The 25,147-nt window shown below is 55.8% G+C and overlaps 1 protein-coding gene across 2 annotated transcripts; it reads left to right on the top strand.

Moving 5' to 3' along the window:
* The first annotated feature begins 1,115 nt into the window (after window positions 1–1,115).
* On the top strand, window positions 1,116–23,216 carry LOC308345293 (myosin-7). 2 transcript variants are annotated; one of them, XM_080807314.1, is made up of 40 exons: window positions 1,116–1,231; window positions 2,837–2,890; window positions 3,358–3,566; window positions 3,859–4,002; window positions 4,292–4,448; window positions 4,631–4,658; window positions 5,253–5,361; window positions 5,445–5,537; window positions 5,641–5,704; window positions 6,052–6,150; window positions 6,384–6,487; window positions 7,109–7,247; window positions 7,339–7,457; window positions 7,569–7,718; window positions 8,021–8,191; window positions 8,791–9,100; window positions 9,378–9,445; window positions 9,779–9,866; window positions 10,448–10,565; window positions 10,712–10,835; window positions 11,099–11,235; window positions 11,477–11,732; window positions 12,323–12,565; window positions 12,711–12,887; window positions 13,681–13,826; window positions 14,951–15,041; window positions 15,773–16,162; window positions 16,388–16,514; window positions 16,723–16,841; window positions 17,585–17,781; window positions 18,350–18,533; window positions 18,736–18,901; window positions 19,068–19,192; window positions 19,756–20,064; window positions 20,310–20,513; window positions 20,636–20,761; window positions 20,970–21,245; window positions 22,123–22,218; window positions 22,353–22,487; window positions 23,076–23,216. In XM_080807314.1, exons 3-40 carry the CDS (start codon window positions 3,366–3,368, stop codon window positions 23,091–23,093), a joined length of 5,808 nt encoding a protein of 1,935 aa, XP_080663440.1. In that variant the 5' UTR covers window positions 1,116–1,231; window positions 2,837–2,890; window positions 3,358–3,365; the 3' UTR covers window positions 23,094–23,216. The 2 variants fall into 2 exon arrangements, with proteins under 2 accessions (XP_080663440.1, XP_080663441.1); XM_080807315.1 differs by having other exon boundaries at window positions 1,191–1,340.
* The last annotated feature ends 1,931 nt before the right edge of the window (window positions 23,217–25,147 follow it).

Genomic DNA, 25,147 nt, shown 5'->3' with positions numbered 1-25,147 from the left:
CCTCCTTGGTGGCTGTTTCTAAGGCTTGCAGGAAAGGGGGACATTTTTCCATTTCTCCTGCCCCAGTTGCCAGGACTCCAGTCTCCCCGGGTCTGGGGAGAGACCGTTCCACAGAACATGAGAGGACAGGTGGGCCAGGTAGCAGCTATCTTCCTCAGGGGTCTCCTAGCTCCAAGCAGCTGTATTATCTAGGTATCTAGGCCTCCAAGAGTGTAGTGTCTGGCTCTGGACTAGAGCCTTCAGTACCTGAAGGCTGAGCTAGGAAAATGAGTTATGCAGGGGCCTCCTCTAGGACTGTCAGGCAGCAGGTGGGTCTGCCTTCTGAGCACAGCGGGTCCTTGCCTCCTGGGACTTCCAGCCCTCCCTCTGCACGCTGGCCTCCATTCCTCATCTGCTCAGGTCCCTTTACTGCCTTGAACCTTGCCGCCCTGCCTAGCTGCATGACCTCAGAGAAGACACTTCCCGTCTCCATAAAATGAAGGACTAACAAACGGCCTGCCTGGCTCTGAGGTTCGGTGACCTCAACACACCGCCCAGCTGGTCCAAGGAAATCAGTGCCCAAGCCAGAGTCCCCATCTCTAAGCTCCCTGGTCATTCTTGCCACTTGGCTTGGAAACCTCCTTCCAGCTGCCCCAGTCTAGCGCCCTCCCCAGGGGACCATGCCCCCAGCTCTGCCCCACCCCTCAGCTGCTGCTGACCCTCACCCCCTCCCATCCCACTGTTGGATGTAGGCCCCAGGCCAGGAAGCACAGGGGACACTGCACATGGGGCTGGGCCAGCTCAGGGGGCAGGGGTCCGAGGGGCAGCTGTGTTAGAGACCAGGAGAGTCCTGGGGGGAGGGCCAGGACCCTGCCTGCCTGAGGTCACGGTGGTCTGACCAGTCTGCTTTCCTGCCAGCTATGGAATGTGAAGCCTGGCCTGGGAGATATTTTGGCTACACTTTGAGCCATCCCCGCCCCCTGGAACTCAGACCCTGCACGCTCCATGCCATAACAATGACGACCACTTCCAATTGTTTCCTAGCTAGGGGGGTGGGGTGGGGTGGGGAGCACTTTGGGGAAAGGAGGGGGAGCCTGGGGGAAATGCTTCTAGTGACAACAGCCCTTTCTAAATCCGGCTAGGGACTGGGTACAGGTGGGGGTGGGGGGCCTGCTGCCGGATATATATGGCCCCTGACCAGGTCAAGCTCCACAGCTCTCCCCTGTGCTCTGTCTTTCCTTGCTGCTCTCAGGTAGGAGCGCCGAGCAGGAGGCCTTCCTCTGGGATAAGAGGGTCCCAGCTTTAGGAAGGGGCTCCTCTAGGAACAGCAAGTGCATGCAGGGCTTCCTGCAGAGTACCAGGTCTGATCATTGAGCACACAAGTGCAGGTCTAAACATGAGCGTAGGTGCCCTGGGAGTGTGGGAGGGGGGTGTTGTGTATGAAAGTCTATATCTGAGCATATGGGACCAGAATGTGTTATGCATTAGAGGGGTGTGTGTGTGTGTGTGTGTGTGTGCGTGTGTGTTTTGTGTACCAGCATGCACAGTCTCAATGCATGGTGAGGGGAGGGTGTGTACCACGCTGCCTAATTAAGATACAGTAGTATGTAGGGGGAGACGTATTTATGATCATGCCTGAGGATAACTGGTCCATTTGAGGGGAGGGAGAAGAGGATGGCAGAGAACAATGACCTAGCAAGTATATATGCTTAGAAGCTAGTTGTGGGGGCAGGGGGTCTGTCGTGGGTAACTACCCGTATCTATGCACATGGAGATGTTTGTGCGCGCATCCAGGAGTCAAGGCTCCTGCAGCCTGTGTACACCTGCAAAGGGGCTCACAGGCACATGGTGGGGCTGTTCCAGGTGTTTTGTGTGTGTCTTTTTTTTTTTTTTTTTTAAGATTTATTTATTTAGTTGAGAGAGGGAGAGAGAGTGAGTATGACCGGGAGGGGCAGAGAGAGAGGGAGAGGGAATCTCCAGCAGACTCGGCAGCAAGCGCGGAGCCTGACGCAGAGCTGGATCTCATGACCCTGAGATCATGACCTGAGCAGAACCAAGAGTGGGACACTTAACCCACTGCAGCACCCAGGCGGCCCTGCTTCAGGTCTTTGTGCAATTGGGACTATACAGCGATCTGTGCTGATTTATACCGTACACATACTTAACATGTGTGTCTGTTGCCAAGGCATGACGACATACAGGGAGGTATGGGAAGGAAGCGTGTCCATGTGAGGCATGTGCATGAGCAGTGCACACCTGTGTTCGTCAGAGGACATGTGGAGGGCATTTGGCATTTGGTGGGTGTGTCAATGAGAGGATGCCCACAAGGGTCTCCTCTCTGAGAGTGTCCACCAAGACTGACAATCAAACGAGGGCAGGATGGAAGAGAACTGGCTTTGGAGAGACATGAGACGTGGGTTCAAGGCCTGGCTCCGCCACTTCTCGTTATGTGTTCTCGGACAAGCAAGCCCCTTAACCTTGATTTCCTCATCTGTAGGATGGGGTGAGGATTGAGTGAGAGATGCATAAACGTGCTTTGCAGACTGTAAAGCGCTGAACAAATGTGACCAGTAGCTGTTTCTCTGGTGGCTCCAAGTAGGCAAGTTTCACTAGTTGAGTGTAGGCAGGGATGGGACTGTCTCCCAGGTGGGAGGAGGAGGAATAGACATCAGGAAACTGTTAAAATTATTGCTCAGGAGAAAGGGCCACAGTGTTTGGAAAGCCAGACAGAGGACAGGACCAGAGAAGCTGGCACCACTCCCCATTTGTTTTCAGGCCTGGGGGAGGGGTGGGTGCCAAAGGGCAGAGCCAGGGAGCAGCAGGGAGGTGGCCCTGACACAGCCTTCCGTCTTTCCAGGTCCCCTGCAGGCTTGAGCCCCTTTCATTTAGTGTACACCTTCAAGAAGCCAAGGTAAGGAAAGCTGAAGATGGAGTGTGAGGGAATCTGGGAAGATTGGCCATGACAGCCTCAAAGCCAGGTTATGGGACTCTAGTTTCTGCCTTGCCTTGGGAAGTGTATCTTGGCAACAAAGAGCCCTTTGCCTGTGACCAGGGAAGAGTCAGGGAGGGACAAGGATTAGAGATGGACCTAGTTAGCTTTCTGCTCCCAGAGAAGCCCAGAACGCTCCTTTCTCCTCTAGGAGAGCCCCAGGCTGAACAAACGTTAGCCTCCCCTTCTGCCCTGACAGGTTTGCTAGGCTATTCTCAGGTTGGTGGATCGGCTCAAAAATAAGGGACGCAAGGCGACCTGCTCCTGACTCACAAGGAGAGTGCTAGGCTCTGGGGCTCCCACTGAAGGGGAGAGAGCCTGGGGAAGGGAGTGGAGGCTGGGTGGAAGGGAGGGCAACTGGCATCTTCTCCGACTCCCACCCCCTGCAGGCGCAGCCATGGTGGACGCGGAGATGGCCGCGTTTGGGGCCGCTGCCCCCTTCCTGCGCAAGTCAGAGAAGGAGCGGCTGGAAGCCCAGACCCGACCTTTTGACCTCAAGAAAGATGTCTTTGTGCCCGATGACAAAGAGGAGTTCGTCAAAGCCAAAATTGTGTCTCGAGAGGGTGGCAAAGTCACTGCTGAGACCGAAAATGGCAAGGTAGGTAGCAGGGCTGGCATGAGAGGCCCTCCTGGGACCCCCTCCCACAGCTGGGGTACACAGCAAATTTCCCACCAGGACCCATCCCACACAGACCTGAGGACAGTCTGCTTTCCCCCTCTTGGGGCAGGGATCCATGGCTTCCAAACAGCCCTTCTCGTTCCCAATATCCTGTCTATCTTCTCTGTAATACCCGTCCTTCTCTCTTGAACATGGCTGTCCTAGAACTCGCCCTACTCCTTTCCGGGCAGAGGGAGGGCTGACCGTGGGGCCTGCATGGGGGCTGTTGCAGACGGTGACCGTGAAGGAGGACCAGGTGATGCAGCAGAACCCGCCCAAGTTCGACAAGATCGAGGACATGGCCATGCTGACCTTCCTGCACGAGCCCGCCGTGCTCTACAACCTCAAGGAGCGCTACGCCTCTTGGATGATCTACGTGAGTGCGCCATCCAGGATGCCCTCTGAGTCTAGTAGCTTCCTGGTCCCCAGAGGCCCACCTGCTGGAGCCACAGGCTTCTGTTCCTTGTGTCCAGGCATTACTGCACGCTGTCCGTGGCCCTGCATCCCTGGTCGGTTCTAACACCCCAAGGCCGGGATTCCTCAGATTCAGTGCTTTTGCAGATTTTCCTTTCTCTTCTTCTCCTCCTGGCATTTTTCTCTCACTTGGAAAACCACCGCTCCTCCCTCTTCATCATGAGCAACTTAACCCTCCTTCTCTATCCCAGACCTACTCAGGCCTCTTCTGCGTCACCGTCAATCCCTACAAGTGGCTGCCGGTGTACAACGCCGAGGTGGTGGCCGCCTACCGGGGCAAGAAGAGGAGCGAGGCACCGCCCCACATCTTCTCCATCTCTGACAACGCCTATCAGTACATGCTGACAGGTGACAGGCCTTGGTGGCAGGGTTTTCTTGGGAGCCGCATGGTGGGGAACACGCAGTTGGTCTGGGCAGCCGGGAGGTGCCTGGAGGGAGGCCGGGATGTGGGGCGGGGGAAGGGTGGGTGGATGCCAGGCAGGAGCATCCTGTGTGTTTCCTGATTTTTCTTCCCTGCTTGTTCCCCACAGACAGAGAAAACCAGTCCATCCTGATCACGTGAGTGTAGCTCCTAACCCGTTCTCTTCCAGAACCTTCTTGACCCCAGCCCCTATCAAGGACCCCAGCCCCCATGCATGGACCCACAATTCTCATTTCCCTCCACCTTTGTGCCAGCTTCTCTTTCTTCTGTGACCTTTACACTTGCCTTGCCTTCCCCACTTCTTTCTGCTTCCCACCCCTCTTGGAGTTTTCCTCTCCCATTCCCTATGCTCACTCTCCTCCAACTCATCACTCACTTATCCATAAGCCCAGTATCATTGTGTCTTCATCCCCTCCTCGTTTTCTTTCATTTTTCCCTTCAGTAATGTTCCCCATTCTACCAGCCTCACCCATTCTTTGCCGAAAGGGCCAAGGCCCATCTCTTCACATTGACCTTGCCTAGCTAAGACCAAGTTCCTTCTGCCCAAACCCGGCAACCTCTTGTGGCACCCTTCCTGGTGCTCCCCCTGATCCCACATGTGTTCAGGGTGCTTCCTGCTTTGGGGCTCCCACTGTCAAGTAGGACCAGACCTTCTCTCCTGACTTGAGGTTTGTTTGTCTCAATGAACTGTGTCTGTTCACTGCCTAATGAGGCTCTGACTATCCCAACAGCGGGGAATCCGGGGCCGGGAAGACGGTCAACACCAAGAGGGTCATCCAGTACTTCGCTGTTATTGCCGCCATTGGGGATCGGAGCAAGAAGGATCAGACGCCAGGCAAGGTAGGCCTGTTGTCCTCCACGGGCCTGCACTGCAAAAGGGGAGGGGGAGGCCTCTCACCCACCATCCTTCCTGATCTTTGCAGGGCACCCTGGAGGACCAGATCATCCAGGCCAACCCCGCCCTGGAGGCCTTTGGCAATGCCAAGACCGTCCGGAATGACAACTCCTCCCGCTTTGTGAGTGATCCCTGACCTTGGATTTGGGATTTGGGTTGGTGGAGGGATGGTGTCAAATACGAGCCTTGCCTCAACTCATCACCGGTCTCCTCAATCTCCCCAGGGGAAATTCATTCGAATCCATTTTGGGGCAACTGGAAAGTTGGCATCTGCAGACATAGAGACCTGTGAGTGCCATGAATCTGCTAGAACTCGGCTTGAGCTCACCCTTGTTCTATGTGATCTCTCTTCTCTCTGTCTCTCCATCTATGTCTCTTTTTAGGTCTCTGCTTTTCAGTCTCTCTCCCTCTCTTTCTGTCTCTCTCTGTGTCTCTGGGTCTGTATACTTATCTCCCTCTTAGACTTCCTCTAGTCTTTCTCCACCTCTGTCTCTTCGTGTCTGCATGAGAGTCTCTCTCTTTGTCTTTCTCTTTTCCTCTGCCTTTTACTTGCTACATTTATCATTCATTTTCCTCGATTTCCTTGTACCTAAATCCCCAAATTTCTTTCGCTCTTCTCCCCCTACTGTTCACAGACCTTCTGGAAAAATCCAGAGTTATTTTCCAGCTGAAAGCAGAGAGAGATTATCACATTTTCTACCAAATCCTGTCTAACAAAAAACCTGAGCTGCTGGGTGAGTCAGAGCTACCAACCGAGACCAACTATCTCCATGGTAACCTGGTCCCCTCTGCTTACAGCTGCTTGCAGACATGCCCTGGGTTTATGGCACTGCTGGATTCAGTTCTGTGGGATGTGAGACCACAGTCAGCCTTGTCATATGCTTTCCTGCAAGTCCTGTACTGTGATAGCAACCCCAGTGAGAGCCAGACTTTTGTGCCCCTTCCTCAACCCATCTTCTCCTCCCAGACATGCTGCTGATCACCAACAACCCCTACGATTATGCATTCATCTCCCAAGGAGAGACCACGGTGGCCTCCATCGATGACTCTGAGGAGCTCATGGCCACTGATGTAAGTGGGTGAGAACCTGGTAGAGAAGTGAGGGCACTGGCAGAGGGGTAAATGAGGCCAGTTCACTGGCTAACGAGGAGAACTGAGACGCTCTCTGTTATTCAAAGTGGTATGACCCTCCCCAAGGGCCAGAACATGCCTTATGACCAGGATGTGTTGGGGAATGGGCATGTTGAGATGCGGTGACCAGTATTTGGTGTTCGAGCAAACGGAAAAGGCTGAACATTGTGGGACAGAGAAGCAGACAAGCCAAGAAGCAAAGCATCACCAAGGGAAGGGGGGTGGTTCATGCAGTTGCCATGGGATTGGGGCAGGATGATAGATATAGACAGGTAGAGAAGGTTTAAGCAGGGAATCAAGTGTACAGGCGAGAAGAGGGACAAAAGTAGAAAACATGAGTGGGTGGCCAGAGCACCTCCAAAGGACGGCTGTGGCCACTGATGCCAGATCTGGGGCAGCGTGCAACCTTCCTGCGCTTGGTTTTGGAGTTCCATACTGGGTATGGGAGTCTCAGAAGCTACAGGGATTCAGGAGAGAAGTTCTCTCTCCAGCTGAAGAGGGTTCTCATTTACCTGCCATACTTCATTTTCTGGGGTCCACCAATATGGGGTCTGCCTACAGAATGCCTTTGATGTGCTGGGCTTCACTCCAGAGGAGAAGAACTCCATGTACAAGCTAACGGGCGCCATCATGCACTTTGGAAACATGAAGTTCAAACAGAAGCAGCGAGAGGAGCAGGCTGAGCCAGATGGCACTGAAGGTGGGAGTCTGGTATGCTGGGGGCAAGTGGGGGCCACATCTGGAGAGGAGTTCTCCCTGTGCCAACTTGGCTGCCTGCCCTCTCCTTCCAGAGGCTGACAAGTCCGCCTACCTCATGGGGCTCAACTCAGCCGACCTGCTCAAGGGGCTGTGCCACCCTCGGGTGAAAGTGGGCAACGAGTACGTCACCAAGGGGCAGAATGTCCAGCAGGTGGGTCATCTTCAGAAGATAAGTGGGGAGGGGGCTGGCAGGCTTTAGGGAGGGCTTTGGATTTCAGTCTCTGCATTAATCTGCTCGTTTGGTTTCTCCCTCACCTTCCAGGTATCATATGCCATCGGGGCCCTGGCCAAGGCCGTGTACGAGAAGATGTTCAACTGGATGGTGACAAGAATCAACGCCACCCTGGAGACCAAGCAGCCACGCCAGTACTTCATAGGGGTCCTGGACATTGCCGGCTTCGAGATCTTCGACGTGAGTGGGGGAGCCTAGGCACACATGCTTGGGGGGGAGGGGGGAGGGTGACTCACTCGTTCGCACCTGTGACCATCACGGCCAGTCTCTGGGAAAGGCTAACGCCTCATCCTGTCTTCCAGGGGAGCACCTCTCCCCGCCACCCGCACCCTTCCCCCCCCCCCGCGACAGGGCAGGGGCCTGGCCACACCCCTGGCTGGGCTTGGGCAGGCCAGGTCAGACCACACGGAGGAGTGGGGGCAGAACACACGGGCTGCTCAGACCCCTGCGGGCCTGACCCACTCCGCCCCCGCCCCCTGCAGTTCAACAGCTTCGAGCAGCTGTGCATCAACTTCACCAACGAGAAGCTGCAGCAATTCTTCAACCACCACATGTTCGTGCTGGAGCAGGAAGAGTACAAGAAGGAGGGCATCGAGTGGGAGTTCATTGACTTTGGCATGGACCTGCAGGCCTGCATCGACCTCATTGAGAAGGTGCTGCCTCTCCCTGCTGCCTGTGTCCCCATCCCCTGGCATTCCAGACAGAGTGGCTGAATTCCCCACTCACACCCTACCTGAATGCCCCCGTCTAAATGGCAGCCCCCACCCTGCTGGGGAACATGCTCTGGATCCCAAGCCCTGTTGTGTCCTGACCACCCAGGACAGAGTAGCACAGGGAGAACTGAGGTCCTAGGGGCTTGAGAATGGACACAGGGAGGATGGGCAGCTCCAGGAATCCTCCCATACCAGTGTTTAACAACCCTGGTTTGACCTGGTTTGAGTGTGGGGCAGGGAATCAGAGCACACCTGTTTTCAGCCCCCACATCGCAGGGATCTGGACGATGGAGTGCTGTGTAAAGCATCCATATCATTCATATTCCCAGACTTTCACAAAGGTCCCACTGAAAGCAAACAAAGTCTTCCACCTTGGGAAGGCACAAACAGGTGCAGGTCGGTAAATAACTGTACTCAAATCTGAGCCTGTTACCTTAATTCCCAAAGGGGCATCACCATAAGCAAATACTGAACTTAGAGCAGGATGCTTTTGCATCCGCATGAAGCATGCTCAGTGATGCTTTCCCCTCTACCCTCAGCCCATGGGCATCATGTCCATCCTGGAGGAGGAGTGCATGTTCCCCAAGGCCACTGACATGACCTTCAAGGCCAAGCTGTATGACAACCACCTGGGCAAGTCCAACAACTTCCAGAAGCCACGCAATGTCAAGGGGAAGCAGGAAGCCCACTTCTCCCTAGTCCACTATGCCGGCACCGTGGACTACAACATCCTGGGCTGGCTGCAGAAGAACAAAGACCCGCTCAACGAGACGGTGGTGGGCTTATACCAGAAATCCTCCCTCAAGTTGCTCAGCAACCTGTTTGCCAACTATGCGGGGGCTGACGCACGTAAGTAGAGACTGGAACCCTGGGGACTAAGGAGCAGGATTTCTGCCATGGTCCTGAGGCAAGCCCATTGCAACACTTGACCCCTTCCGTGTCAGGTTGTGCCCTAAGGTTTACAGGCTCAGTGAGATAGAATGGGGTGGAGAAGCTGAGCCCCGAACAGTAAAGACCCTCACCTGGAGGTCAGATACGAGTGAGGATATAAGGAGAGTCCGTGATGGAGGCCTCTTCTCCATCCACATGTCCATTCAGGTCCTTTTCCCTGACTCTCCTCCCACAGCTGTCGATAAGGGCAAAGGCAAAGCCAAGAAAGGCTCATCCTTTCAGACCGTGTCAGCTCTGCACAGGGTAAGCGTGTGCCGCCAGCCCCAGCCCAGCATGCCTCCCCAGCACCCACCAGCCCTGCTCCTTCCCGCCATTCCCATGCCCGACTTCTCTGTCTCCTCCTTCCCTGTGGCCCCTCTCCCTCCTTGTCTTTCCTCCTCTCCATTCTTTCCCTCTTTGCCGGTGGCCTCTTCTCTCTGTGTTTCCCATCTCACTCTCCCCTTCCCTCTGTCCTTCTGACCTCTCTCTCCTCCGTGTCCTCCCCGCCATTCCTTCCTCCCCTCTCTCTTTCCCTTCCTTCCCTACTTCTCTTTCCTTCACCTGCATTACTTTTCCCTCCTGTGCTTTGGGCCACAGGAAAATCTGAACAAGCTGATGACCAACTTGCGTTCCACACACCCCCACTTTGTGCGTTGCATCATCCCCAATGAGACAAAGTCTCCAGGTGAGGTCCGAAGCTCAGCCCAGCCCCTTGCTGGCCACATGCCCCATGCCCTGGGGACAGGGACTCCTCAGCCATCTCCTAATCCCCCACCTCAGTGGTTTCCAAATGACACTCTCCTCCGGTCCCCCATGAGATGGCAGACTAGTCTCTCCCCATTTCCCTGTATTTGCTGTGTGGCTCAAGGGGGCCCTGTAAGGGACTTTCATGGGCGTTGCCTCACAGCACGAAACCCCCAGTAAGACATAATAGAGATTGTTTATCCTTTTTGACTAATTAGGAATTCCAGATCCTCAGGGGCCTGGCCTTGCTCTGGTCAGCTTAGTGACCTTGGTGAGGTGCCTTAACTCCTCTGGGCTTAGTTTCTTCTCTAGAAAATGGCAACTACCTATGATAATAAACACAATGTAAAAGAAGGAATGGGAAAACCTTTGGTTATTCTTAAGAGTACAGCTAAGAAAAAAAAAAGGATTTTCGCTAAGGTTGCTGGCTAGTGAGAGGCAGACCCAGAATCAGAGCCCAGAACTTTTGGCTTAGCCCGGCACTCTCCCCACACCTTCCTCCCCCACCTCCTCCTGCTGCAGGGGTGATAGACAACCCCCTGGTCATGCACCAGCTGCGCTGCAATGGTGTGCTGGAGGGCATCCGCATCTGCAGGAAAGGCTTCCCCAACCGCATCCTCTATGGGGACTTCCGGCAGAGGTGGGTACAGGGGCTCCCCAGAGCTCAGGGATCAGGGGGAGCCTGGACAGACTTGGTGGGGAAGCGAGTCCACAGGTGGCCCTGAGTGCTGTGGGCAGAGCAGATCAGTGCAGAACGTGAGTGACTTGGGGCACCACCCTCTCCAGGTACCGCATCCTGAACCCAGCAGCCATCCCTGAGGGCCAGTTCATTGACAGCAGAAAAGGGGCAGAGAAGCTGCTGGGCTCCCTGGACATTGACCACAACCAGTACAAGTTCGGCCACACCAAGGTGAGAGAAGGGAGGAGGCGAGCTGACTACAGAAAGACCTCTCCTGTCCTTTGGGTCCCCACCTCCCAGCTCCTTCCCTTTTACCAGTCATCTTAGGACCATCTCTGAACTGCCTGCTCCCCCTCCCCATGGACCATCCAGCACCCCTGTCCCAGCTCCAGCTGTCACTGGCCTCCTCCCTTGAGTTCTTTCCTAGGGTATTACACTGCTTAAAAGCAACCTCTCCTCTTTCCCCTCCCGGCCCACCCACTGCTGGCCCACAGGTGTTCTTCAAGGCGGGGCTGCTGGGGCTGCTGGAGGAGATGAGGGACGAGAGGCTGAGCCGCATCATCACCCGCATCCAGGCCCAGTCTCGGGGTGTGCTCTCCAGAATGGAGTATAAGAAATTGCTGGAACGCAGGTGAGGGCTTCAAAAGGAGGCTCCTGGCCATCTAAGGCCCAGGCTGATTCAGGGGCAGTGTCAGGAGAAAGCTCACTGAGACATGAAGCAAGCAGACTAGCAGGAGGGGCTCCTATGGACCCCGGGTGGGCCTCACTGCCAGGGCATCGGAGAGGAAGGGAGAGCTATTACTTACAAGTCAGGGCTTCAGGACAGGAAGGAGATCGGACTCTCTCACTACCCTCTTGCTGGGCCCCTGCAGAGACTCCCTGCTGATCATCCAGTGGAACATCCGGGCCTTCATGGGGGTCAAGAACTGGCCCTGGATGAAGCTGTACTTCAAGATCAAGCCACTGCTCAAGAGCGCAGAGACGGAGAAGGAGATGGCCAACATGAAGGAGGAGTTCGCGCGCATCAAAGAGGCGCTGGAGAAGTCAGAGGCTCGCCGCAAGGAGCTGGAGGAGAAGATGGTGTCCCTGCTGCAGGAGAAGAATGACCTCCAGCTCCAAGTGCAGGCGGTGAGGCTCCTGGGCCTCTGTTAGCTCGCCGGTCCTGCTCAGTCAACATTCCCCATGCATCCTGCACCTCCCCACCCAGGGCTCACCTTGTCCTCTCACAGACACAGGTTTCTGGAATCAACACTCCAAAGTCCTCCAAGGGGGTCCCTCTAGAGAACAAAAGGGAAGGGGGAAAGAACCAACTTTTAAAAACACTGGTTTTCCACTTGGTTTTAACCTGGACCCACAGCCCAATAATTTTTTGAACTTAGGCAAACCATGCATTATCTTTGAGTCTCAGTGTCCTCAACTCTGGACTAGGGATGAAGGTGCCCATCTTACCAGGCAGTGAATATGTAAAGTGCTGGCATCAGTAAATGCAGTTCCTTTCCTGCAGTGAAGTAGACCAGAGGAAGAGGGCCTCTCTGTTTCCATCCCCCAATGTTCCCATCACATTGTCCTGAAATTCTTCCTTTCATCATCCTTCTGAGGTTTTTCTCAGCTGGAGATATCCTGGCGCTCCCCTCCTACAGGCTGAGCCTCTTCCTCCCCACACCTGCCAATGTGAGGACCCCACCCACTGAAGCCTCCCCTCTGTGCCTTGTCCTCAGGAACAAGACAACCTGGCTGATGCAGAGGAGCGTTGTGACCAGCTGATCAAGAACAAGATCCAGCTGGAAGCCAAGGTGAAGGAGATGACTGAGAGGCTGGAGGATGAGGAGGAGATGAATGCAGAGCTCACTGCCAAGAAGCGCAAGCTGGAAGATGAGTGCTCTGAGCTTAAAAGGGACATTGATGACCTGGAGCTGACACTGGCCAAGGTGGAGAAGGAGAAGCATGCAACAGAGAACAAGGTGAGGGCAGCTCCTTCTGCTCTAGCTCAGGTCTTAGGATTTCTAGACCATGGTGTGGTCCTGGTCCTTGGCATTGGACATCCCCATAGAAGTTGCCAGGCCGATGACCTCTGACCCTGAAGGGGATGGGGTTTTTGATCCACAGGTGAAGAACCTGACAGAGGAGATGGCTGGGCTAGATGAGATCATCGCCAAGCTGACCAAGGAGAAGAAGGCTCTGCAAGAGGCCCACCAGCAGGCTCTAGATGATCTTCAGGCTGAGGAGGACAAGGTCAACACTTTGACCAAGGCCAAGGTCAAGCTGGAGCAGCAGGTGGACGATGTAAGTAGATTGTCACAGGACCTAGATATACCGTGTGTGTGTGTGTGTGTGTGTGTGTGTGTGTGTGTGTGTGTGTTTGGAAGGATGGGATTGGAGAGGGTTCCCTCCCCTGATACATTTCTAGTAGGGTACTGGAGAATAGAAAAGGGGAAAGGTGGTCACTTATGAGTTATGTATCTCATCCCACTGATATGATCAACAATAGAGATGGACTTCCTTATTTCAATCTAGGTTCAAGCCTTTATATCTCTACCTTCGACCACAGGGTCTAGAGAGTTATCACGTAAGAATGTGATACATTTCTTTGGGAATTTTGTGAGGCTCTAAGGATCTTGTGACCTCTAATATTTTAAGCAGGATCTGGCCTTCAGTGGTCATTGTTCCACAGATAGTTTTCTGGGCATATCTCCACTGGATCATTTATCACCCATGTTATCATTATCGAAGTATCTGTCTCAGCCATAACATTATAACATTATAAGTGCCTTTAGGTGAGAACTTGGATTGATTCAGTTTTGCATCTGAAGTGCCTAGCACACTCCTGCAGGATACTGCTGGATGAATGAATGGAGCTTTGGGTTTTGTCATACAGTCATTCATGAAATCATTTATCAATAGTTACTGAGCATCCCTCCAAGTTAGGCGCTATCATAGTCCCTTGGCCCACTCTGGGAAAGCTTTTCCAAGTCCCGGACATGTCTTAGGATTCCCCAAACCTGGAGTAACTGAGCTTCCAAATCCCCAAATCAGGATGATTGGTCTTATGGAACACACTGGTCCTTCTCCCCACCAGCTGGAGGGATCCCTAGAGCAGGAGAAGAAAGTGCGCATGGACCTGGAGCGAGCAAAGCGGAAGCTGGAGGGCGACCTGAAGCTGACCCAGGAGAGCATCATGGACCTGGAGAATGACAAACAGCAGCTGGATGAGAAGCTGAAAAAGTAGCGTGTTCCCCTCCCTGGCGACTTTCCTCCTCTCCAGCTCAGCAGCCTGTTACACCTATGACAGTATAAGCTGTCCCAAAATATCCACCCTTGGAGGCTGCAGCTTCACGCAGCCTCTGTCAGTGGGGGCAAAACCATGGGCAGAGGCCTCCAGGAAGAGAGCTCTCCTCCCCCAGACACATGCAGCAGTGCCCTGCAGTCCTCCCTGGCAAAACAGTCTAACCTGGATCCCTTGAGCCTTTTCTTCCTGTTGGGCAGCAGAGAAGGATGGAAACTCATAGCTTGCCTCCTTCTACACACCAGTTGGTTAACCAGTGGAGACCAGTTGCTTAACACCGAGGAGAGCTCCACACAAAAGCCTCTCAGGAGGGGCCTTTCAGGTCCTTCTCAGAGAGCCCCGAGGACCACAGAGAAATGGGGCAGCCCCCACTCTTGAGCAGTGCAGGGATCTGATTAACTCATGGATTCAGTTCTTACTGCAAGTCCTACCAAGATGCACAGGTCCACTTCCCACACTTGAGAAACAGCCTGCAGAGTAGTTTTGGATAATTAAGGATCTTATGGGGTTCTAGGGTCGGGACTATGAAAGCCTCTAAGAGTCATCATGATTGCATCTTCCTGGAGCCTGCGTCCGCCCAGGAGCCCTCACACTTCCCCAGGCACAGCAGGTGCTGAATGAATGAAGGAGTACATGATCCCAAGGATCCTCAAACCACCTTCTAAAAATGGCATTTTGAGGCCCACTTTACCAAAGAGGAAATGAAGGCTCAGAAAGGCTAACCAAACAGCCCAAAGTAATGGTGATAGAATTAAAGGCCATCAGAGCTAAAAGGGGCCTTTGAAACCATCTGGTCCAACGACATCATTCTACAGGACCATAGAGAGGAAGTCCCACAGAACCCAGGTTTTGTCACCCCACCTGTGGTCCTCTGCCTGTTACATTGCTTGCTGGACTTGAGGCCTTCAATATGTGGTACATTTTCAGAGACCCTACATCAGCCTCAGACACTACTTTTCTGATGAAATCCTGCTCTTTTTTTTTTTTTTTTTGGTATTACCATTTCCAAGTACTGGTGGGCCCAACGGATTTTCCTCATCTTACCCTCCCTCCTTCCCCCCAGGAAGGACTTCGAGCTGAATGCCCTCAATGCGAGGATTGAAGATGAGCAGGCCTTGGGCAGCCAGTTGCAGAAGAAGCTCAAAGAGCTTCAGGTAAGTTTTGGGATACCTAGGCTGGAGCCCCTGGGTGGGCCATCAGCTTCCTCCACTCCCTCCTCCAGGATGTCCTCCCCCCAGCATTACAGGAACTTGCTATATGTCCGTGAAGGGAGAGCCTGAACTATCACAGTACACCCAGGGAGCACCCCTAGGAGAGCTGGGTGATCCAAGGATGACATAGGAAAAGACCTTGAAAAGATCACAGGTATAGGGCACAGAAATCCTGGCTTCCTGCCTCAGCTCTGGTTGAGCTAGCAACTGTGGGGAACTCATTCTAGATATCTGGATCTCTGTGTCCTCCCTTGTTACCAATGGCTTTTAAGATTCCTTTAGCCCTGACAGTCTGTGACTTTGATTCTTACCCCTAGAGCAGACACCGTGTTAGGGCTTCAGACAAACATGAGTCTCTCATGCTAAACTTTTAATATTTTTGCCACTAAACCACTTAAAATATCCCTAGAACACAGGTCTCTTTGTCCCTCTTCAACAGTCAACTTCAGCCACTTTCTTTCCAATAGAAAATGTATAAAGTTCTGGTCTAAAAGAAGGTTAGTTCAGCTATCCAAAACATCTCCTCCAAATCCTTTTATTTCTACTTCTCTGCTGGTAGAACTGAAAAGACTTGCTGTTCCAGACAGGCCAGGAATGCTCTAGAGCTGTGGGGTGGGCGCTCCCCAAGGGAGGGCTCCGGGTGGTGGGTCTGAGCCCTCTGTGTCCCGGGCCAGGCTCGCATCGAGGAGCTGGAGGAGGAGCTGGAGGCCGAGCGCACGGCCAGGGCCAAGGTGGAGAAGCTGCGCTCAGACCTGTCCCGGGAGCTGGAGGAGATCAGCGAGCGGCTGGAGGAGGCCGGCGGGGCCACATCCGTGCAGATTGAGATGAACAAGAAGCGCGAGGCCGAGTTCCAGAAGATGAGGCGGGACCTGGAGGAGGCCACGCTGCAGCACGAGGCCACGGCGGCGGCCCTGCGCAAGAAGCACGCGGACAGCGTGGCCGAGCTGAGCGAGCAGATCGACAACCTGCAGCGCGTGAAGCAGAAGCTGGAGAAGGAGAAGAGCGAGTTCAAGCTGGAGCTGGACGATGTCACCTCCAACATGGAGCAGATCATCAAGGCCAAGGTGGGCGGCCTGCTCACCGTCCTCACCCGCAATTATCTCCACCCACCTTCACTTTCTGTCCATGTCTCCTCTCTTCTCTGATGGTTCCATATCCCACTTCCCTTCTTCCACTCTGTTCTCCAAATCTCTCCCGTCCATGCCTCTCCTCTTTACTTCTGTCACTGTATCCCTTTCCACCCTTCAGGGCCCCCTACGTCCATTGTGTGACTCCCCTTTCCCCCTCAGGCTAATCTGGAGAAGATGTGCCGGACCCTGGAAGACCAGATGAATGAGCACCGAAGCAAGGCCGAGGAGACCCAGCGCTCAGTCAATGACCTCACCAGCCAACGGGCCAAGCTACAGACCGAGAACGGTGAGCCCCACCCCATCTCCCCTGACTGCCTGAGCCACCAGCCTTGGGTAGACATTCACACACGTGCGCACACGCGCATACACTCACACCCACACCCACACATGCACACCTCTCTCCAGAGAAAGGGGCCTAAGGTGAAAGGGAATGGTTGGGGAGAGGGAGGGGGGGCTGACCTTCCAGAGTTGAGTGTGCCTTCGTGCCTCTCCAGGTGAGCTGTCCCGGCAGCTGGATGAGAAGGAGGCACTGATCTCACAGCTGACCCGAGGCAAGCTCACCTACACCCAGCAGCTGGAGGACCTTAAGAGGCAGCTGGAGGAGGAAGTTAAGGTGAGGCCCAGACTCAAGCCACTTGGCCCAGAACAGGAAGGAGAAGGTCCCAAGAATGAGGCTTGCTGTCTTTCCATTGTTCTCCCGTTTTCCAAATGGATTAATAGCCCAGGGCCTAGCTCCTGTCTCCTAAATCTATTGCCCAGGCTAAGGCCCTCTGCCTTTCTGCTGCCATTTCTGGGGGGAGGGGGCCTGGTCAGGGGCAAGTGAAGGGGAGGAGAGAAACACACTAGGGAGGAATGGCAGCCTTGGCAGGGCGTAGATGTGGGATGCAGGAACTGCCCCAGTGAGTCCTGGGATTAGCAGGACGATCTGAAAGCTGGAGAAAGAAGCTAAACTGGAGCCTCTTTGGACACTTCCCTTGTGAGCAAAAGGTGGAAAGAATATGACCTTTTCAAAAGTCCTGGGCTCCAATCCTAACACTCCCTTGAGAGCTTGGTAGTCTTGAGGAAGCCCCCTAGCATCTCTGAGCCCCTGCATCCTCCCCTGACAACGGGGATGAGGTTGATATTGACGTTTGTAGCGAGAAGCAAGGAGTGCTGGGCGTAACTCACATAAACAGTGCAGCGCCCAACGGACCTTCTCCGTTACCAGTCCTCTGTAGACTGTTCCAGATCCCCTGGGGAATTAGAGCTGGAGGAGGTCCCAGGGAGGAGGGAGAAATTCAGGTGAGGACATGGGTGAGGACTGGGGTGTACTGTGGAGAAAGCTGAGCCCTTCTCCTTGTGCCCGCCCCTCCGCAGGCGAAGAACGCACTGGCCCATGCACTCCAGTCGGCCCGGCATGACTGTGACCTGCTGCGCGAGCAGTACGAGGAGGAGACGGAGGCCAAGGCCGAGCTGCAGCGCGTCCTGTCCAAGGCCAACTCAGAGGTGGCGCAGTGGAGGACCAAGTACGAGACAGACGCCATCCAGAGGACCGAGGAGCTCGAGGAGGCCAAGTGAGTCCTCCGGCGGCCCGCCCCTCACTGAGGCCCCTCTGCAGGCAGGACGCACCCCAGCCCGATGCTGGGGAGATTCCTCACCGGGGATGGACGCTTGGCCAGGTTCTGACAACACAAGAGAACCCTGTCCAGGGCCCCACCTCCTTCTCCTCTCAGGGAAGCTTTTTGCTCGCGTTATGTTTCTCATCCGAATATAAGACGAACAAAAGGTTTGTCTGAGGGCAGAGTGCTCCCACCAGGGGCAGGGTGCTGTGACAGAGGAAGTGGGGTGGGCTGTGGAAGCCCATGCCTCCTCCATGTCTGCAGCCTAGAGGCTGGCCCAGGGTCAGAGGAGACCACCTGGAGGGCCCTCCTGGGTGCTGTGGGTCTTCACGGCGTGCCACCGGGACACTCTGTCAGCCAAATTCTCAGCCCTCTGGGGCCTCTCCTCAGCTTCTCCAACAACACTTCTGAGTTTTCAAGGATTGTTTTCTAGAACACTCACGTTGTTTCCCCTTTTCCAAATCTATACCCTCCATCTTACCCAACCCTGTCACATTTCCCAAATCGCCACTGCCCCGGGCAGGAAGAAGCTGGCCCAGAGGCTGCAGGACGCCGAGGAGGCCGTGGAGGCCGTCAACGCCAAGTGCTCTTCACTGGAGAAGACCAAGCACCGGCTGCAGAATGAGATTGAGGACCTGATGGTGGACGTGGAGCGCTCCAACGCAGCCGCCGCGGCCCTGGACAAGAAGCAGAGGAACTTCGACAAGGTGGGCCAGGGCTGGGGGGCTCGACCAGGGGCAGAGCAGGGAGGCCAGCGTCACCAGGAAGCCAGGGACCTCCTCCTGGGGGACCGGGGTGGGGGGGCTGGGGAGGAGGCTGAGCCCTGCCGAGGGGCCTGGGCAGGCCCTGGAGGACCAGGGGCAGGGGGTGCTGGGTCTGGGGGCTGTGCAGTGAGCCGGGTCCCCACAGATCCTGGCCGAGTGGAAGCAGAAGTATGAGGAGTCCCAATCCGAGCTGGAGTCCTCGCAGAAGGAGGCGCGCTCCCTCAGCACAGAGCTCTTCAAGCTCAAGAACGCCTACGAGGAGTCCCTGGAGCATCTGGAGACCTTCAAGCGGGAGAACAAGAACCTCCAGGGTGCGCTGGGGCCAGAGAGGCTGGAGAGGCTGGAGAGGCTGGGGAGGGGCTGGGGAGAACCTCCTTGTGTGGCGCCACCCAGGGGCTCCAAGAGGGGCCCCGGAGGGGCGTCCCCCATCCGGGGACCATGGCAGCCCCCAACTGAGCGGCCCCGCCCCTCCCCCAGAGGAGATCTCGGACCTGACGGAGCAGCTGGGTTCCAGTGGAAAAACCATCCACGAGCTGGAGAAGGTCCGCAAGCAGCTGGAGGCTGAGAAGCTGGAGCTGCAGTCAGCCCTGGAGGAGGCTGAGGTGGGTGTGCAGGGAGTGGCCGGGGGCAGGGGGCAGGGAGGGGAGCCGGGCCCTAGGCTGTGGGCCCTGTTCTCATCTCTCTTTTGTCCATTTTGTTCACCAGTCCATCCTTAGAGCCTGGCACATAGCAGCCACTCAATAAATATTGTGGGATGAATGCATGCATGTTTAGGTCACTCTATTTCCTTCACACAGACATTTTGCCCAGGAATCTTAGACAAGATTTCCCGGATCCACTCCCCTCTCCTTTCCGCCTCTGCCTCCCACTTCGGGATTTTTTACATTCTGTGCCTGATTGCCTCCGTTTCCTTGGCAACACCTTTCTCTTCATTTTCCTCTTTGTCTTCCTAGCTTGCTCTCCTCAGTGAGGGTCTGAACTACCTCTCCTAAGCCTATTTTTTGTTTCTTTTAAATTCTCTTTTCTTCTTCCTCCTTCTGCTTCTTTGACTGAACCACTTAATAGCACTCTTGAACTCACTTTGTATCCGTGATTCATGGGCAGACGCCCGGCCCTGGCCCCATGCCCTGTCAGCCTCCAACCCTCTCGCCCCACCCCCTGCCAGGCCTCCCTGGAGCACGAAGAGGGCAAGATCCTGCGGGCGCAGCTGGAGTTCAACCAGATCAAGGCAGAGATCGAGCGGAAGCTGGCAGAGAAGGACGAGGAGATGGAACAGGCCAAGCGCAACCACCTGCGCGTCGTGGACTCACTGCAGACATCCCTGGACGCCGAGACGCGCAGCCGCAACGAGGCCCTGCGGGTCAAGAAGAAGATGGAGGGCGACCTCAACGAGATGGAGATCCAGCTCAGCCATGCCAACCGCCTGGCTGCAGAGGCCCAGAAGCAAGTCAAGGGTCTCCAGAGCTTGTTGAAGGTACGGGGAGGCTCCAGACGTGGGAAGTCCCCTTACCTGGAGACGGACTAGCCTCCACGTGGTCAAGCTGGGGGCTGGTGTCCCACCAGAGCTGTGCTCCCTCCGGCTCCTGCAGAGACATCCTACCGTGCCCCCGCCCCCGACCTGGCCCGTGGAGCTCTCCATTGGTACCCAGCCTAGCCTAAGGGCCTTCTGATGGGCGCAGAGGCCAACCGCTCTCTTCGGCCCACCCTCTCGGTCTGCAGGACACCCAGATCCAGCTGGATGATGCAGTTCGTGCCAACGACGACCTGAAGGAGAACATCGCCATCGTGGAGCGGCGTAACAACCTGCTGCAGGCCGAGCTGGAGGAGCTGCGGGCCGTGGTGGAGCAGACCGAGCGCTCTCGGAAGCTGGCGGAGCAGGAGCTCATTGAGACCAGCGAGCGGGTGCAGCTGCTACACTCCCAGGTGAGCCGCCCCGAGGCGCAGTCCTGGAGGGAAGCGTGGCTGGCAGGACTCTGCCCGGTGAGGTTTGGGAGCCCCCCGTGGATGCTCAGGGCTTTTTGTGCTCTGCCCACCTTGATCCTCAGAACACCAGCCTCATCAACCAGAAGAAGAAGATGGACGCAGACCTGTCTCAGCTTCAGACCGAAGTAGAAGAGGCAGTACAGGAGTGCAGGAACGCCGAGGAGAAGGCCAAGAAGGCCATCACCGATGTGAGTGGCTGCTCCCCTCCTGCCCCCCACTAAAGACAGGAGCAAGGGCTCTGGGTCTCGGCCAGGCCACCGTGCCATGACAAGCAGACTCCTACAGCTGCACGGGTGGGCGGGCCTCGGGAAACGAACGCCAGGCTGGGCAGATGGCGATCCTGGAGGGACCAGGGGCCCTGGGCCCTGTTCTTCTAGACCTCCCTCCTGCCCCCAGGCTGCCATGATGGCAGAGGAGCTGAAGAAGGAGCAGGACACCAGCGCCCACCTGGAGCGCATGAAGAAGAACATGGAGCAGACCATCAAGGACCTGCAGCACCGGCTGGATGAGGCTGAGCAGATCGCCCTCAAGGGCGGCAAGAAGCAGCTGCAGAAGCTGGAGGCCCGGGTGCGGGAGCTGGAGAACGAGCTGGAGGCCGAGCAGAAGCGCAACGCGGAGTCGATCAAGGGCATGAGGAAGAGTGAGCGTCGCATCAAGGAGCTCACCTACCAGGTGCGGGCATGGGGGCTGCTCTTGGCTGGATCCCCTGCACCAGGGCCGGATGCTAGGATGATACCACCAAGAGGAATGAAGTGTTGTTCTCTCTTAGCCTGCTCCAGAGCAAGGAGTGGGAGTGCAGCCCCCTGCTGCCCCATTTCCACTCTGCCTAGCCCTGTCCTACACTGACTGTCCCCTGGCTAGAGGTCAACTTCTGAACCTCTTGGCCCGGGAGCTCTGCCTTCAACCTCACCCTCTGCCTGTCCACTGGGGACAACACCTGCCCAGAGCTCCAGACAGAGCTCACCCAGTACAGATTCCCTGAAAGCAAGTATGTCACCAAGCTCTGGTTGGGGGCCATGACCACCAAAATACACCAAAAACTACCCTAAAGTCATTCAACACATCTCAGAACTTTCTGGGTTTGTTTTCTACAATCAGACTCCTAATTAGATTTTACTCCTGTTCCAACCCAGAAAGTCCAGAAAGGACACACATGTCCTTAGATCAAGTCCCTTCCCTGCAGCCCGGGAAATCTCAGCATGCAGTCCCAGCATTACTACCATCATGCGCTGGCTTCTAGAACAGGAGAGTTTATCCTCCACAGGACCCCTAAGGGCCTGCTCCCTGGAACAGCGAACATGCATGGTTTTGTGCAGGATTTCAGGATTCCATCAGCTCCCCAGACTCTTTCCTGAAATAAACCATTAAAAATATAATAGTTTTTTAATGATAAATAAATAAATAAAGGGAAGAGCGCCAGTGTTTGCTGAGGATCAGAAAGCAGAACTCGGTGCCGATATTTCACTCTGAGTAAAGACAACAAGCAGGGGGAGGGGGCAAGCTCCCCCTCATGACCATGTCATCCTCACCCCTAACCACCCCACCCCAGACGGAGGAGGACAGAAAGAACCTGCTGAGGCTGCAGGACCTGGTGGACAAGCTGCAGCTGAAGGTCAAGGCCTACAAGCGCCAGGCCGAGGAGGCGGTAAGCGACCCTGCTAGGGACTGGGTCTGGACGCGGGACACTGTGGAGCCTCCCCCACCCCACCCTGGACTGGGAGGCTGAGAGGACCTCTGGCATCCTCTCACCTCCTCCTCCCCGTCCCCGGACCCCCGCAGGAGGAGCAGGCCAACACCAACCTGTCCAAGTTCCGCAAGGTGCAGCACGAGCTGGATGAGGCCGAGGAGCGGGCGGACATCGCCGAGTCCCAGGTCAACAAGCTTCGGGCCAAGAGCCGAGACATCGGCGCCAAGGTGGGTCCCTCGCCTGGGCTTCACTAGTCACTGTGTCAGCACACCTGCCACCATCAGTGCTCCTCAGACTGAGCCCGCTCATGCCAGGGAGGCCTCCTCTTCATTCACCACCCCCCTGACAATTAAACCCTGAAGCCCCAGAGGGCCAGGTAAAGCAGTCCTCGGGCACGTCTAAGATTCTTCCAGCTCTAACTTTTAATGACTTTGTAAATCCCAGGCCCAGGGTGGTCAGCAACTCTTGAAGGCCCCAATTTGTATATACCCACTATGTCCCAATTACCCCCAACTGTGGGTCTCCTCTCATTTTCCACTACTTTTGGCCCAGAGCCCAGTAACTCAGCCCTAAAGTGGACAGCCCAGAGGACCCCCTTGTCCTCACCCAGGCAGCACCCTGTGGCTGACCTCAGAGTCCTCACCCCTCCACTCCAACCCCTAGGACACATCTCTCACCACCATGGGAGCCTCCCTCAGTCCCTAAGCAGTTCTCCCCCCTCCATCAAGTGCTCTGTCTCCCCTTTTTTTCTGCCCCCGTGTCTGCCCAACACCCACCTGCCCAGAGCTAACTAGGGCTTTGTGTCCTTTCAAAAGGGCTTGAATGAGGAGTAACTTTGCCACATCTTGATCTGCGCTGTCCTGAGGGTGCTGATGAAGCTTCCAGTTCCAGAGCCTCTACAGCAGCCCCTTTGGAGAAGGCAGAATAAAGTTATTTCTCTTAAGCCAAGATCCGGCCTCCAGACTCTTCTTCACTGCCCGCCAGCCACAGGGACCTGGAACGTGGGGGTGGGGCTGGAGCTCCAGGGTCGGAGGGGCCGCTTTGCAGGCAGTACAAGGAGGCCTTCCTGGGGAGCCCTGGAGGCCCTGAGTATCCTCAGTGAGGGACTGGCCCAGGTGCTCCCATTTGTCTCCTCCACAGCAGGTGACACCTGTCCTCCCAGCCCTCTCCCTGGTCCAGAGACCCTTGGGGCTCAAGAAGATTTTAAAAAACCCTTAAGGCTTGCTGAGAGCACAGGCATCCCTTCTGCTATGAGCCTACACTGACTGACACTACCCTGCCCCCCACCAGGGGTGGGCTGCCAGGACAGAGCGAGGTATAGGGATGCCCTCTGAGGTGTGGGCTAACGACACCCAAGCCCCGGCCCAGGGCAGGTCTCTGCAAGGGCACAGGGACTTGTGGTTACAGCCCATTTTACCTTGCAGACACAGCCACCCCTGTCTCCAACCACCCTGAGGTCAGGACCCCCTACCCCACCACAGCCGGAACTGTTCCCTCAGACCCCCCTCAGATCCCCCTCTGTCCACAGCACTCCTTTCTTCTCCTTCACTTCCTCCTGCTGGAACTTCCTTTCCCAAGACCCTCCTCATCTGGGCTTGCTGGAAGATGGGGCGTCTTCGGCCCATTTATGGCTGGCCATCTGGAGAGGAGGCAGGCAGATGAGGGAGTGTGGAGGAGAGTCCCCCGTGAGCAAGACTTTGGGGAATAGGGGGGGCGGTGTCAGAGGGCTGGGAAGTGGAGAAAGGAGCAAGCCTCCTCCCAACTAAATAAGCCCAGTCCCCCAGAGTCACCACCACACCTGGGCTGCTCAGGGAAGCCTGGCACTGTGGGCCACAGCAGGCAGGAGCTCACAAGGCATGGGGCTGTCAGCCACCCACTGGGAACCCCGGAAGGCCTGGCTCAGCCCTGGACCGATTCTCCTGCGCCCAACCACACAGCCGCCCCAGCCAGGCTCCTCCTCAGCCCCCACTCTGAGCAGCCAGGAAGAAGGCCTACCCCAGGAAGAATCAGAGAATAGGAGGAGAAGGGAAGCAGAGAAAGAGGGGATAACTGAGGGGGGTGGCAGTGGAGGGAGGTGGAGCTCAAGAAACTGGGGGCCCCCGGGGCCCGGGGAACCAATAAAGAGAAAAGATACAAGCAGTGAGGAGGCCTTGGAAAGATCCATGGGCTCCCACACTTGTCCTCGTGGGCCCCTCTATCCACCCACCCCAGGACCTCTTCTCTTCCTAGGAAGGACTTGGGGAGCAGTGAGGAAGTCAACAGAGGATAAGGAGACACAGGGGAACCCTGAGAATGCAAGCTTTGACAGAGGAGAGAGCCAGGAAACATGGTGGAGCCCGGCCGCCGGTGGGAAGAGGGGGCTGACCGGTGGGGAAGCAGAAAGGCAGGGTGAACTTTGGAGAGAGATGCTGCAGGAGCTGCGGTGGGCATGTCACCTGGCAAGGGAAGAAATCCTGGGTCACCTTCAGATGTGAGGAAAATCGGCAAGGCCAGGAGTAGTGACGTTAGAGAGAGGTGGACAGAGACCCCGGAGCAGGACACAGAGGCAGAGATGAGACCGGCAGAGGGTGAGCAGAGGTCGGGCTGAGAACAAGCAGAGACTCGTGGAAACGTCCACACATCGGACCCCAGGACAGGTAGAAATCAGGTGCCAGGGAGACTCAGAGGCCAAGCCCAGCTTTGAGGCAAGGAACCAGGCAGAAGGAAAGGGAGGTCAGCCAGGGACAGACAGAGATCCAGAGAGCCAGGCACAGCGTGGCAACCTGGTATCCCCTCACCTGTGGCAGGAGTGTCCATCCTGTGCCTCGCACTCCAGAACTTCCAGCGCAATGAGAGGCCGCTGAGGGAGGATGGAGCGCAGGAATGGATGTGAGAGCCCGAGGTGAGG

The sequence above is a fragment of the Martes martes genome (assembly GCF_963455335.1).
Source record: "Martes martes genome assembly, chromosome: 7".
NCBI lineage: Eukaryota > Metazoa > Chordata > Mammalia > Carnivora > Mustelidae > Martes > Martes martes.
The sequence above is the reverse complement of the archived record's forward strand: the minus strand, read 5'-3'. Positions and strand labels throughout refer to the sequence as shown.

What these genes read in the sequence shown, in the direction of transcription:
- LOC308345293 (XM_080807314.1), top strand. Translation starts at nt 3,366, where the DNA reads ATGGTGGACGCGGAGATGGCCGCGTTTGGGGCCGCTGCCCCCTTCCTG. An exon ending in AACCAGTCCATCCTGATCAC is followed by an intron (nt 4,659 to 5,252) that starts GTGAGTGTAGCT and finishes CTATCCCAACAG; the next exon opens with CGGGGAATCCGGGGCCGGGA. An exon ending in AGCAGATCATCAAGGCCAAG is followed by an intron (nt 16,163 to 16,387) that starts GTGGGCGGCCTG and finishes TTTCCCCCTCAG; the next exon opens with GCTAATCTGGAGAAGATGTG.